This window comes from Pangasianodon hypophthalmus, chromosome 21 (genome assembly GCF_027358585.1).
Source record: "Pangasianodon hypophthalmus isolate fPanHyp1 chromosome 21, fPanHyp1.pri, whole genome shotgun sequence".
Taxonomy (NCBI): Eukaryota; Metazoa; Chordata; class Actinopteri; order Siluriformes; family Pangasiidae; genus Pangasianodon; species Pangasianodon hypophthalmus.
This window is the reverse complement of record NC_069730.1, coordinates 2,461,465-2,475,873: the sequence shown is the minus strand read 5'-3', so window position 1 is coordinate 2,475,873 and position 14,409 is coordinate 2,461,465. Positions and strand designations below refer to the sequence as shown.

At 39.9% G+C, this 14,409-nt stretch overlaps 1 protein-coding gene across 1 annotated transcript in view; it reads left to right on the top strand.

Annotated features, from left to right (window-relative positions):
* The window catches only part of cdh7a (cadherin 7a), an 88,003-nt gene extending 73,960 nt beyond the window's left edge, over positions 1-14,043 (top strand). The window contains 1 exon segment of the mRNA XM_026941430.3: positions 12,266-14,043. Within this exon segment, the coding sequence (XP_026797231.2) occupies positions 12,266-12,783 (518 nt within the window). The 3' untranslated portion in view covers positions 12,784-14,043.
* The last annotated feature ends 366 nt before the right edge of the window (positions 14,044-14,409 follow it).

Genomic DNA, 14,409 nt, shown 5'->3' with positions numbered 1-14,409 from the left:
GTTTGTCTCTTGCTGCACTGGTGCGTGAACGTCATGACAGTTGCTGGTCATTTGTCCAAAAATTGTTCTAGACTTTATCTTACAATACTCGCAGTTATGTAATCTATTACTAGTTTTATTTTTCTTGCTTAAAAGCCAATGCATTCCTTTTTAATTGTAACTTTTTAACTCACACTTATTCATCCTGAACCGTTTTATTTTTTTTTACTTTTTGTACCTATTTATGCAAGAAGGTGAGACGTTATCACCACAGATATCTGTTCAAGTCAACACACTGCCTGCCTGTTGTGTTGGAAAAATGTTTTTTGACTGCTGCTACATTTTTTAATTTATTAATAAATATCACAGTGGTGCTTTTTATCCATTTATAGTTACGTTTAATGTTGTGGAACAGGGAGACAAGTTAGTTCCTGTTCTCGTTCACGTTATAGCAGCTGTAAACAGTCGTTCCCTCACCAACCTCTTGTTTTTCTCTCTCTTGAATTTAATAAGACCAAAAAAATGCCTTTTGTCGAAGCGTAAACCTCTCTCCTGATGACATCGGAAAAATAACTGACTGTTACAAATCATTGATTTGTGAGAGTCCTTCCTTAAATGTTAAATAAAGGTCTCTGAATAGAAATAAAGGTCACCATATGAACGATTATACGTTTCTTTGTTAAAGAACAAAGACTGTTACTATGGAAACGATACCTGCGAGAAATGAATCAACATCAACACCTTCTGACCAATCAGATTTGAGAATTAAACAGCATTGTGGTGTTGAATTAAAATATGAAATTACATTGTGTTTCATGAATTATTTCATTATCACACTGGCTGATTAGCTTCGTGTGGTCCCGCTCGCCACACTTTAATCCCCCTTCAATTTTTTTTTCAACATTATGGAAATCACGAATCAAAAAATAAAAACAAAAAGCTTCAATCTGAAAGAAATCCTCAAAGCACAATACGAGAGGGTTTTTAGAGAGGACGCTGCTTCTCGCCAGCTTCAGTCAGTCTTAATTAAACTGTGCAGACGACAGCTCTTCTCCCCCGTCTCTCTGTCCAAGCGAAACAACAAAACAAAAGGACGCAATCACACTGCAATCTGTTGACTGATTGCACCCCACTGAGAGGCCATCAAGGCTTGGAAGTCCAAACCATGAGTCAGAATTGGTGAGATGGTGTCTGTGTGTCTGTGTGTGTGTGTGTGTGTGTGTGTGAGAGAGAGAGAGACAGTCATCCATCAGCCAGAATAAAACTGAAACAATGAAGCTGCTGGATCTCTTTTAGCGTCCAGCTCGGACTTTTTCGGTCAAAACTGAAAAGCTCACAATGGGAAATCGTGATGTATTCAAAAAATATGAAATGTTGAATAGGTCAAATTCAGCTGCAGTCTCTTAAAGAGCGTTAATAAATCAATCATCTCTATTGTCTTGTTACTCACACACCTTTTAAACCTTCTGCAAGCACGCAAAATGGCTCTGGCATAAGCTATTATATAAGTTATTTAATTATGCCACAAAAAGAATGTGGAGACAGTCACAATATAGCTAGTGCTGGAAACATCGATTTTTTGCCTTGCTTCTGAATGAAAATCAACACCTTTACTGATGTTTATGTAACATTTATGAAAGGAGTCTCCACTGTAGCAGAGTAACGCAAAGCTGTAACTTTCCCACATCTTCAGCACAGAGGAGTTTACGTTCTTTAGGTTTTTTTTTTTTCTGTTTTCCCGGTAACTATTTTACCGACAAGTTACAACAAGCTGCATTTTTTTGTCTTGTGAGGAAACGACTATTTATAACTGCTCTGAAATAAGCAAGAACAGGAACTAACTTGTTCCACGGACGTTCCACAACAATCAGCGTAACTAAAAGCAGATAAAATGTCTCACATGACGCTCTTTAATTAGTAAAAGATCATCATTAATTATCATCATTGGCAAGTTGCTGTGGTATGAGAGAAATAAAACACTTTGAGACATGTGGTTAAAGGAAAATAATCAACTTCATGGTTGCTTAATGTCCTATGACAGCACACCTCTTTGTGTTTTATCTTTCATGGTGTTTCAGTTCCTCTGTTAAAGCCAAAAATCTATACTTAGAAAGAAAGTCAGACATTTTTGACATTAATGCATTACAGAATAAAAGGTGACAGGATTGCCAGATTGTGTTTACAAGTTGGAAAATCTTTCAGCTAATTTCATCAATCCTTCATTTACGTCTGGAAGCAAATAATTGTGTGTGTTGATGGATATAAATGAGATACAATTTGGTCTGTTTATTGTTCATTGGGAACAGTTCAATCTGGCAACATAAAGGGATTGCTTCTCCCTCAAATCCTGTTAGTAGGTATATTTTATCATTGTTGTAACTATGGTACTAATTCCTCAGTGTCCCTGTCCAATTGCTGGCAAAGGTCCTTCTCTTTCATAGCATTAGAACTGAAAAAACTTCTTTTTCAGTTGCGTGCAGCTACAAAAAAAAAAACACTTATTGCAACTCGTTCGTGATTGAAAAGGGAAGGAGGGAGGACACAGTGAGTGTGTGGATATATGTAGGGGGGTAGATGGGGTATAGAGATGGAACAGATTTTTTTCCCTCTGGGTTTCTGAATAATAAATCAACAGGCATTGAGCCCCGCTGTCAGTTGCGTTATAATCCGAACAGTAGGGTTCCTGTGCAACCTCACTACACAATGCAGCAAACACAAGGACTGTTCAGAGCAAGAGAGGGAGAAAGCAAAAGGAAAAACACTTGCCCAGCTCTTGAAGGCCTTCTGTCCAAGCTGTGTGCGTGTGTGTGTGTGTGTGCGCGTGTGCGTGTGTGTGTGTGTAGTTTCCAGAGAAACAGGATGTTTCTCTAAGTCCTTCATCCTCTGTGCAAAGTGCGTCTGCAAAGCTGTAGGAGGTGAAACCAGTTGATATTCAGCATTTGCGGGTGTTTAAAGCATGACATTCACTCCGCGGGGTTCTGCGCTTCGGAGACGAGCTCCTTCTTCTTTAATATTAACAAAAATGGCATTGATGTTAATTTAATCTGTTAAAGAACCAACATTAACAACTGCTAGTTGTTGCTATAGCTGTTAAGTTCTCCTCACTTCACGGCTGCTATAGCAACAACTTCATCATTATGCTAGTTGTGTTTAATCTTTTGATGTTAAATTTGGCTGAAAATGAAATAGGACTTGAAAAATCTTGAATCACCAAAACACACGCTTCTGTGGTGGCTAGGTGGGTGAAGGTAAGGTACTGGTTATATGCTTGGTTAGGAGCTGGACATGAAACTATTCATTTCTGCAAACAAAAGCAAAGTGTAAGTGCAGAAGAACAGACATGTCTATGTGTCGATGATGTGCAGAACCATTTCTATTGTAAGATACTGTACTTTGCAAAGACTGGAAGTGGGATGATGTGGATCATGAGTGAATACTGTCTGTACATCAGAAATGCACGTGCACCACAGTGACTTTGTTTCCCATGCTTAGAAATACAAGAAAAATATCTTCCGACGTTTTTGAGCTAATTTTGTCTGGTTTTTGAGATTTGCTGAAATCTGGCAACCCTGGTTAATGACTTTACCTCGAACCCAGTTGAACAAAGGCACGTGTAAAACCAGTCAAAGCGAGCTGTTAGACTGTACTCTGGGTGATTCTACGTTGTCGACTCTCAACTGTTGATTACAGAGTTACTCTAAATTGTCAGGTGATAGTAGCTTATAGGATAAATCATGTGTAATAGCATTATATTTTGTTTGTTGTTATTAATCTATCCAAAATCTGTGGTGCTTTTGCTCACCGTTTTCGTTAAAATATCTTGTGGAAACGTGACGTGTATATCTATATCAGTACACACTATTCCAATAGTGTATATCTATATCAGTACACTCTATTGGAATGACATGACACCATCTAATATCACAGAATGGCAGCGGTTGTTGTTTTCCTGTCAGAGTTCCCTCATTACTCCACAGCTCGGGGTAGCGGAGCCGAGAGGTGAGACCAGCCCCGGGCTCCTGCCTACGGGTCGCCGGTGTCTCTCTTTCAGCCTAATCTCCTAATGGCTGTACCTCCAGAGCCAAGTCTACACCCGTATATATGCTTATGAAGATCTAGTACGTGATTGTGTCCTTCTCGATTTATTTATTTAGCAGCACTGCTGCCGAGCCGGCGCTGTAAACCACAGCTACCTACAGCACTGCGGTCGTATAAACGTCTCTGCAGACTCCAGTACATCTCCATTAGTGGACACTGCCCGTGTGGGATAGCAGCCGGGACTGACAGAGAAATGGCAGAGCATAATCTAGCAGAACTGCATCATTTTTAAGAGGTCGATAGGAACGAGTCCCCCCCAATCCACCGCAAGCACCCCAACCCTCTACCCCCACCTCCTCTGTAAACCAAAAAAATATCCCCATTGTTGTGTAATTGATTCCGCATGATGGATTGTTTTCTGAATTCAATTACGCTAAATTGGGGATAATGTTAAATTGATCCGCGGCTTGCTGCTGATCATCCATCTTGTGTCAAAACTGCGGCAAAGCCGAATCAAGTCTTTAAACAGTCAGTAACTGTACGCGAGGTCTATATAACACTCACGAATCACACAGCAGCAGGGTCAAAGAGGAGCACAGCGCCAGCTCGCCTCTCGCTTCTTTGATAAATAGTGGGAGGCTTTTTATTTATTTTTTTTCTGGCTTGTTTAATGAAGTAATGCACATTGATGGGGTGCGGACTTGCATTTTCTTTAACGACTTACGGAAAAGGCCGGGATTGGGTTTCAACGAAAGTCATTTTTCTTACACTTACGCTTTTCCTGTAAGGGTCTGAAACACTTTAAAAGAACTCGAAGGCTGCATATGTGTGAATTTTAAATGTCTATAAGTGATGTGGAAAAGCTTTTTGACGTGCATAAATTAAGCGAAGGATTTTTTTGTTCCTGTTGCATGGAACCGTGTCATAGACACAACAGGACCATCGAACACAAAGACACAAACGAGAACCTGCATTTTTTTTAAAATAAAGCTTCTGAATCAGCGCAGAAGGTGAAAGATGTTGCTTCCTGTGTTTCCCAGGTCTCTGCCTTGGCCACGCTCACTGGTCGTTGTTCGCACTTGTGTAGTTTGTGTTACTCAAACACTCTTCTATGGAAGCTCTGAACTGCAAGTTGTGAAAAAAAGAGTTGTTATTATTTCAACTGAATATTTCATAATTTGATTTAATTCTCATTATTTCAAGATACTATGTCATTGTTTCGACTTCTCATTCTTTTGACTTATCTGATTATTTTGACTTAATATCTTATTATTTCAAGATACTATGTCATTGTTTCATCTTATTATTTCAACTAAATATCTCATTATTTCACTGTTAATATCTTGTTATTTCAACAAACTCATTATTTCAAGATACTGTTATTTTTTTCAACTTAATATCATTATTTCAACATATCTTGTCTTATTTTCAAATTACTATCTCAGAATTACAAAGTAGTATCTCATTATATACAAAGTAATATCTTGTTATTTTAAGATACTATGTTTTTTTTTTTTAGACCTTTGAATTCTGAATTCCACTAAAGCAAAGTCTGTTTTACTTTCTATTTGGGACACAGCATACAAAATAGAATTATTATCACTGTAAGCTTATATTCAATTGTGTGTGTTAAATATGATGTTGGAAAAAACGAGATAATGTAGGAGATAAAATAATGACATCTTGAAATAATGAGATACTAAGCTGAAATAATGAAATAATATATTGAAATGAGGAGATAGCAAGTCAAGATGATGACTTCTATACCTTATCCTTGTAGTGTTAAAGCTGCATGACTCCATCATCAGAATGTCTGATGTGTGAGCTGATGTCTTCATCACACCATGAAGATGTTGAGCCTGTGATCTCAGTTTATTTCAAGCGGCAGTTTATTTCAAACGCGGGTTCTCGGATGGAAAGAGAAGCAGCCAGCGATCCTTAACGCCATGCGTATACATGTATATACAGCATACGCGGTTGTTTATTCACAAAAACATCGCAGTAATGTTGTTTTTTAGTGTCTTTAAGACATATTTTGCCCTCTAGCAGGTGATGTGACTTATACAGCGACGTGATGTAGATGCTGTCATTTGTGCATCACCTAATTACGCCATCTGCTTATTTTCGTAACACATGAATACAGACATCGGAAGCAGCTGATGTGTGTAGTGAAATCACACACTTCGGAAATGATCATGCTTCAAAAAAAAGTGTGTGATGAAACAGTTACTGTTACCACTCAAAATAAGTTGATTATTTTCCTACAACAGCATGTCCTGAAGTGGTTTATTCCTCTTATAACACAACAATTTACGAAAATTTTTATCAAATAAAGAATGGCACGTCATACTTTTAGTTACAGACAATGTTTATAGTTACGTTTAATGTTGTGGAACGTCTGCTGAACAAGTTAATTCCTGTCCTCATGTACGTTATAGCAGCACGAGTCTTTCCTTCACTTTCTCTGGAAGTAAATAAGAGGAAAAAAACGCAGCTATAGAGAAACCGTAAACTCCTCTGTCCTGAAGATGTTACAGCTTTACCTCCGACTGTTACAAAGCACTGACACTGGAGACTCCTTCCATCTTAAAAATGATAAATAAACATGTCCTTACAGAAAACAAAAACACACACTGTTTTAATTTGTTTACATGGAGTGTCTGCCGTACAAGTTCCCACGAATGAGCTGTTACTATAGAAGCAGTAGCGTATTAGAACGAGCGAATTATAGAAACTGAATCAGCGCTGTGGTATAAATAATGTATCTGATGATGTATAGTATAAGAGCGCTAATCTAGCAGCCTTAGCACAGTTAGCCTATATTAGCTAAAAAAACCTGTTCTTTATGGAGAGACTGTGAAGATTGCAATCTGATATTTAACTGGGTCATTCCACAGACACACAACAGTCCTTCTCATATAAAGCCAGTCTTTTGATCTTCGTCTGTCGTCCAGTGTGTGTCAGAGTGTGTGTGTGTGTGTGTGTGTGTGTGTGTGTGTGTGCTTGCCCAGGCTGCTCTCCCACTCTCTCAGCATTTCTAGCCCTGGGAATGTACACCATGCCCGAGGATGAAATATAAGACCACTGCACCATTTTTCACACTCACCATGGCAAGCCGATGGATGGATCATTAGGTGTTTACAACCCACACACACACACGCACACACACACATGCACACATGCACACACTCTTTCTTCTTACTCCATTCCCCTCACATCTCTCTTCCTTCTCTCTCCATCAGCTCCTCTCATCTCCCCTGTGTTTGCACATCACACACCCAGGCTGCTGCTTGTGTTCAGGAGGGAGCCGGTCCTGTTGAGTCGGCACTGTTATCCCTCACGCACTCGCGTGAACGATGAACACTCCTTTTATGCCGAGAGAAGCACATTACACTCGAGCTCGTATTCTACCAGCTCTCTGTCTATACACTCAGAGATTTGTTCATGTTTTATTTCGGAAGGACTTCCTGTTTACGTCGGGGGGGGTTTCAGCTACGCCTTGTGCAGCCACCATTCACCGTTAGCGCCTATCTGTCCTGATTAGTCTCGTTGCTTAGTTTTTTCACTAGTATTCATTCATGCTAGCAAGAAAGAAGCGACAGATGGCGTGGAGACAGCACAGCTTTGTTTTTGCGATTTTATTTTCCAACTTTATGCAAATTCGGTGTATCACGGTAAAGTGACGAGTCTAAACAAAGTGTTGTCAGGTGTGCAGTTTCCTCACAGAAGAGCAAGTATAAAATATCCATTTATACTACAGTGATGTTGATTTCTGGCTTCTGATTGGCCTGAAGATGTTCATTAAAGAAATACGTCATTGTTTCTGTAATATCATCTTATATCTGACATAACATATCATCTCTATAATGACAGGGATTTGTACCCCGGAAGCTCCATATAAACGCATTCAAAATGGTGTGTAATCGGTGATATGGTGAAGTTTTCTGTAAAGATGTTTATGTTTATTTAACACTTATGGAAGGAGTCTCCAGTGTCAGTGCTTTGTAACATCTTCAGGACAAAGGTGTTTACACTTTGTGCTTTCTCAGTAACATGACAAGCTGTGGGTTTTTTTGTCTTAAAGAGAGAAAAAAGAGTGACTGGTGAGGGAACGAATGTTTATAGCCACTCTAATGTAAGTGAAAACAGGAACTGACTAAATATTAAATGTAACTATAAAAGAATAAAAAGTACACTGTATCATTCTTTAATTATTAAAAATTGTAATAGGCAAATTGCTGTATTATAAGAGGACGTATTGTTATAGGAAAACTTGAGAGTGTTAAAAGTAACTCCACATCGTCACTGATTATTTTCCTATGACAGCACACCTCCAGATTTTTATTATTCATTAATTATTATGTTTCATTTTGTTTCCTACTCGTTACACCTTCCTCTTGTGCATAGACAACGTCTTAAAAACGCTCGTGAGTGTATATTTTCCTCCTCGCTGACATCCCAGGCTTCCATTGTAATCATACAAGTGCTAAACGGTTCCCTTTATAGCGTCGTGACATTAGCATCGGCTGCTGTTTGTCATCCCGGGTGACGTGTGTGACCCTCGCTTTCAGGGCAGGCCGATGCGTTCTGAGTGATGTATAATCCTGCCTCATTTGGCGGATGCAGTAGGCATATGCCGGCATCGTAAAACAGGATTTAGTGTTGGGCTGTGTGTGTGTGCGTGTGTGTGTGTGTGTGTGTGTGTGTGTGTGTGTGAGAGAGAGAGAGAGAGAGAGAGAGAGAATGCAGGGTGACCGTTTCAGCTTCGTATTTATGATACATTTCCACCTGTAAATCTCAGCCTTCATACGCCCGAGTGTTTATCGCTGCCAGTGTAACTACACACAAATATGACAGCATTGAGACTGAAGAGGCACGAGGCTTAAAGCTCTACAGGGCTAACATCAGCCGGGGAAGGTTACAGTGTGTGTGTGTGTGTGTGTGTGTGTGTGTGTGTGTGTGTGTGTAGAGTGTCAAAATGACCCCAGGGGTGCTGTTAAATTTCAAAAAGCCTGGGTTGTGTTTATTTATGTACACGTGTGTGTACTGGTGATGACCAAATGTCCCCAGAAGTGTAGTAAAGTTCCAGAAAACTAGCCAGTGTGTGTGTGTGTGTGTGTGTATGTGTGTGTGTGTGTGCTTGTTAGGACAAAATGACCCCAGAGGTGGAGTAAAATTCAACAAAAGCTGGGTTGGATTTATTTGTGTGTGTGTATGTGTGTGTGTGTGTGTGTGTGTGCTTGTTAGGACAAAATGACCCCAGAAGTGTAGTAAAATTCCATAAAACTGGGTTGGATTTATTTGTGTGTGTGTGTGTGTGTGTGTGTGTGTAGATCAACACACTCAGCTAAGTCCAACAGAAAGCCTGTAGGGGTTTAAATCACAACTCCAGTATTTTATTGTGGCGCTCAAAAGTTTGTACCCCCTTTAATATGCATTAGTCCATTTCCATTGTTCTGTATCACGTCTAATCTGTCGAATCGTTGCTATGATTTATGTCTTTGTCCGATCTTTGTCATCTCTTCTGTATTTTATCTTTCCCCCAGTGCCCTTTAATCAAATCTGGAGTAGTTTCTTCTGTTTTATGTCTGATTTTGGGAACTAATAGATGTGTAATAGTGTTTAATCTCGAACAGCTTTTCGGAAAGAGTCTGATCTCTGCTAGTTGTTCTATATTTATAATAGTGTTTTTGTTGTTGTGTTTTTTCTAATAATGTTTTTTCTGATCCCTAGTGGCCATTCTGTATCGTCTTCTCCCCCCGTCTGTTACAGCTATATTCAGGGTTAAGGATGAAACTACGGAATTAAGCGCTATTCAAAAGTTGTGTGAGAGTTACCTAAAAGAGGCGGAGTTTACCTAAAATAGAGGCGTGTCTCAATTATACATAATTTTCCAGGTCATGTGAATAATCTGAATGGTGATGTTTAAGCAGGTGTGTAACCCGACTCTGAATACGAGGAACTTTCACTGCGTAGATATTTGACGTGGTGTTTATTCTACAACAGATTTTCCGGATTGGGTTTCTTATAGCTGTTCTATATTATACATTTCTATTTTTTTATTTGTGGGTTTTTTTGGATTTTGGTTTTTCAATAATTTTTATTGTTTTTGAGCCTTAATTTTTTTGTATTTGTTTTGCATCTGTCATCGTGCCTATGTCTAATCTGACCTGTCTAATTTACCTTATTTACTCGTACTCTTACTCAGTGTACTCTTTCTGTGGAATGCTGAAATCAAAATGGCTTTTAATGAGGTAGTGCAAGCTTTACGGATATTTTGTCTCTGTTATAAATAGCAAAAATCGCTAAACATTAAATAGAGCTTGTTAAGATATTAATAGTAAAACAGTGACGATGCTCCTTCTTTATATTTTTCTTCTTCTCCTCTTTAGTCATGTCTTTTTTCACTCTCGGTAATGGTCTCCCTAAACATGTTAATATCTTTTTAATTCTCTTCTCCAGCTCTGTGGAGTCCATATTTTCTGGTTTAGGCTGTGTAAGAGCAGCTTTCCTGATCCTCATTTACTCCTGCCTGAGAGGCTGCTTGAATTATTATTATTTTTTTGCCTTAACAAAGTAAATGTGTGTTTTAAGTTATTAGACACTTTAATGACACACATTCAGATTAAATGAACGAGAGCAAACTTTTGAGCGTTAGCATCTAGGTGGACGTGACGCTCTATGCTATCAGTATAAATGAAAAAACACGAATTGACGCAATATTTAACTGCATTCTGCAGAAACGTTTGCGTTTAGAAGCAACCCGCTGAGTGTATAAGCTTAATTTATATACCTGCTATATACATATGTCATTTTACTTTAAAGAAAGAATTACTTTCAAGTAAAGTTTTTGTACTCTTGTGTATTTCTGGGGACATTTAAGGACACACAGATGTCTCTCCTTGCACCATCCGTGATAAACCACCTCTTCCTCCAGATGCGTCAGATGTGATTTTAAAGCAACCGCATCCCGATCTGATGAACATATTCATAAACCTAATGTACCTGATCGGAGTTAATTGAACTGCACACGTCGAGATAATACACGTCGCCTCATATGTGGTACATGAAATTCAAAAGCCTGGAAGTAATAGAAATGTTCTCCGGTGCATTAAACAAGAAGAAAGTGTTGGTGCGGCGTCATAAATACGGCGGCGATAGCATCGGCCCGGCGCTTGGCGAGGCCGTGCTTTATCTGCGAGCCGTAAATAGACCGCTGTCTCCGAGCTCAGATTTGTTTTTCTAAAGGTTCGGAGGCTAAAAGGTTCTAATCTGCATTCTGTCACTTGACAGATGGCGCATGTGATTATTATGATGATACTTGATCAGGGTTTTAAACAATGCCGTGTTTCAAATTATATTACGCTCACATAGTTATTATAAAAAGGCTGTTTATTCCTAATTTAATACTAATTGGAAATGAGTAATTAGTGAAAGGCAACAAATGTTTCATTGTGTTTTTATGATTAGAAATTTAACTGGCTGTCTATAAAGACTTATCAGTTATTAATTTCCCACCGAATTGTGTCCATGTTTTTGTCTCTTTATCTCTAGAGAATTGTGTCTCGATTGGCTCTATTTAATTCTGTCTGATCTTTGCATTTCCCAAAAAGCCTTTCAGCAAAGCATTCATCAATGTGGCATTGTTCAGATTGTGTTTAAATAACGCTCATTCAACTGGATCGGATGAGTCTGATCTCTTATACCTGCTCTGAATTGAGCCAGAGCATACCTCACTAACATGCATCATGTCCGATCTCTGGTTGTGGTTCGGAGTCCAATTTGTAGTAGTTTTGTTTTTTTGTTTCTAATGGCTCTTCTATATTATATCTGATCCATAATAACTGTTCCAAGTTATGTCTGATCTCATAACTGATGAGCTCCTGTGTTGATCGTTATCATAACTATTTCTACTTTCTAATCATTTCTTCAGTATTAGGTCCGATTGTCCGATCCAACAGCTGTCCTGTAGTACATCCAGTCTTTAGTAGCTTTTTCCGCTTAGCTCCGATCTGCAGTGTCTGATCTGTAATGTCTGATCTATAAAGGATGTTTTATAGTCTGATCTTTAATTCTTCTCCATTTACGTCTGATCTCTAGCAGCTGTTCTGTATTGTCTAATCTAGAATTGTGTCTAAGTGTGTCTATAATAGCTTCTAATGGATGTTCTGAATAAGCGGTGATCTGTAACGGTCCTTCTGCCTTGTGTATGATCTCTAATATCAGTCCTTTCTTCTTTTCTGTGCAGTGCTTGTGCTGCTGATTGTGACGGTACGGCGGAGGAAGAAAGAGCCGCTGATTGTGGACGATGAGCGAGACGTGCGTGAGAACATTGTGCGCTACGATGACGAGGGAGGCGGAGAGGAAGACACTGAGGCCTTCGACATGGCGGCTCTGCGCCACCTCAACGCCACGCGGGAGAGTAAAACGCGCCGTGACGTGACTCCTGACATGCCTGCCGTACCCACCCTGTACCACACCCGCCCCCCGCCGTACAAAATGGCTCCCGATAACGGCGTTTTCCGCGAGTTCATATGGGAGCGGCTGAAGGAGGCGGACGTGGACCCTTCAGCTCCACCGTATGACTCGCTCCAGACGTATGCCTTCGAGGGCAGCGGCTCGGCGGCGCAGTCGCTCAGCTCTCTCGAGTCGCTCAGCACCGACTCAGAGCACAACTACGACTTCTTGAGCGACTGGGGGCCACGTTTCAAAAAGCTGGCTGATCTCTACGGCCACAGCGAAGCCAGCAACGTGTTCTCCTCCTAGCTGGAGAGTCGATCAGTTCAACAGAAACGAAAACGAACAGTCACCGAGTGCCAATGACTCACCAGTCCTCGAAGGAAGGCAGGAGGGACACTTTTTATTCCAACAAAAATGGATGGTGGAAAAAAAAGACAACATAAATGAACAACCAGTGACAGATGCCAGAAATGGCATGATCCCCAAAAGAGGTGGGAGGAAGAATAAAAAAATATGGAACATTCATGTGTGGGAGGAGAAATATTGGCATCGATTTCCCAACGAAACGTCAATAATCCTCTCTGAGGACAGATTGTGGATTCTTACATTGTGGCACTTGGATTTAAACCCACAATAAGATGCCAAGCTCAGACACAGACAGGATCTAGCGGGGATAAAGGGCAGAGAGGGTGGAGGCGTGCGCGAGAGTCCGTCCTGGAATTTGTTTTGCAGTGACTTTCCGAGGCGGTGATGAATCAGAACAGTCCTGCCTGGCAAGCCGGCTCTGCTGCCTCGTAACCCGTGTTCTCCAACGGTATCTCAACGTTTCTGTTCTCTCACATATTTCTATGACTCACAGCTTCTTCAGCCACAAAAAAATCAATATGAATTAAGTCCTCAAAATACTCTCGAAAGACATATTGCCTTGTGAGGTAATGCAACTGTCGCAGTGTAAAATATCTTTCATCTGACATCAGGCTTTAGTTTCATATGAAATAAAGCATCAGTGTTGATGAAAAATAGCCAAACCACTGATTTAGCGGGAAAAAAAGGGGTTTACGTGTACGATATTGCTTACTCGGGATGAGATTTGAGTCCTCGCAGGTGTTCTTCGGCTTCGGAAAAGTGTCTTGTTCGGTTTCTTTTGTGCAGCAGGAACATTGAAACGGTGTGAAATTGAAGGATTAAACCTATCCATCACTCTCTCTTCTCGACTCCGAAAAACAAATGTGTTTGTAGTGTCAGGTTCTGCCTCATGTACTGTGTACTGTAAGTACGTTCTGGATGATTATTGTGCAAGTCGTTTTTTTATGTTTTGTTTTGTTTTGTTTTTTTTCTACCTGAGACCAGCCAAGCTGTTGCAGATGTGAGGCGCCTCGGAACTGAAACATTGTTAATACACAAAATGTCCATTCTGTCTTACAGCTTCTCTCATTTTCACTTGTGAACAACAGAAATGAAAACGTGATTTGAAACTATGCTTTGAAATATTCTTCATATACACCATAATTGAGATATGGACTTATTTTGTACAGTCGTAAAGTAAATAAAAAAAAATGCACAGCTTCTTTTTAACGTTCTCTTTCTCCCTCTCTCCCTCTATCCCTCTCTCCCCCCCTCTCTCTCTCTCCCCCTCCCTCTCTGGTGATGTGGCTGATTTATTTTGATTCTTCGTCTAACCTGTGCTGCAAGATGATTGCGATTAAATGGCTTGTATGTGCGTTTTACATGCAGATCAAACCTCCACTTCGTTCTGATTGTAGATTCCGGATGAATTGTTTATCCTGAATGTTACCATAACTACGAGGAGTGTGTGAGTATAATCAGCATGTTCACCTTTATATTCACACACTTTTGCACTTTTATTTTTAAGATTGATAAATGAGGCAGAATGCTTAAAAATGCTCAGCGTTCACGTAAAAGAGCTGACTC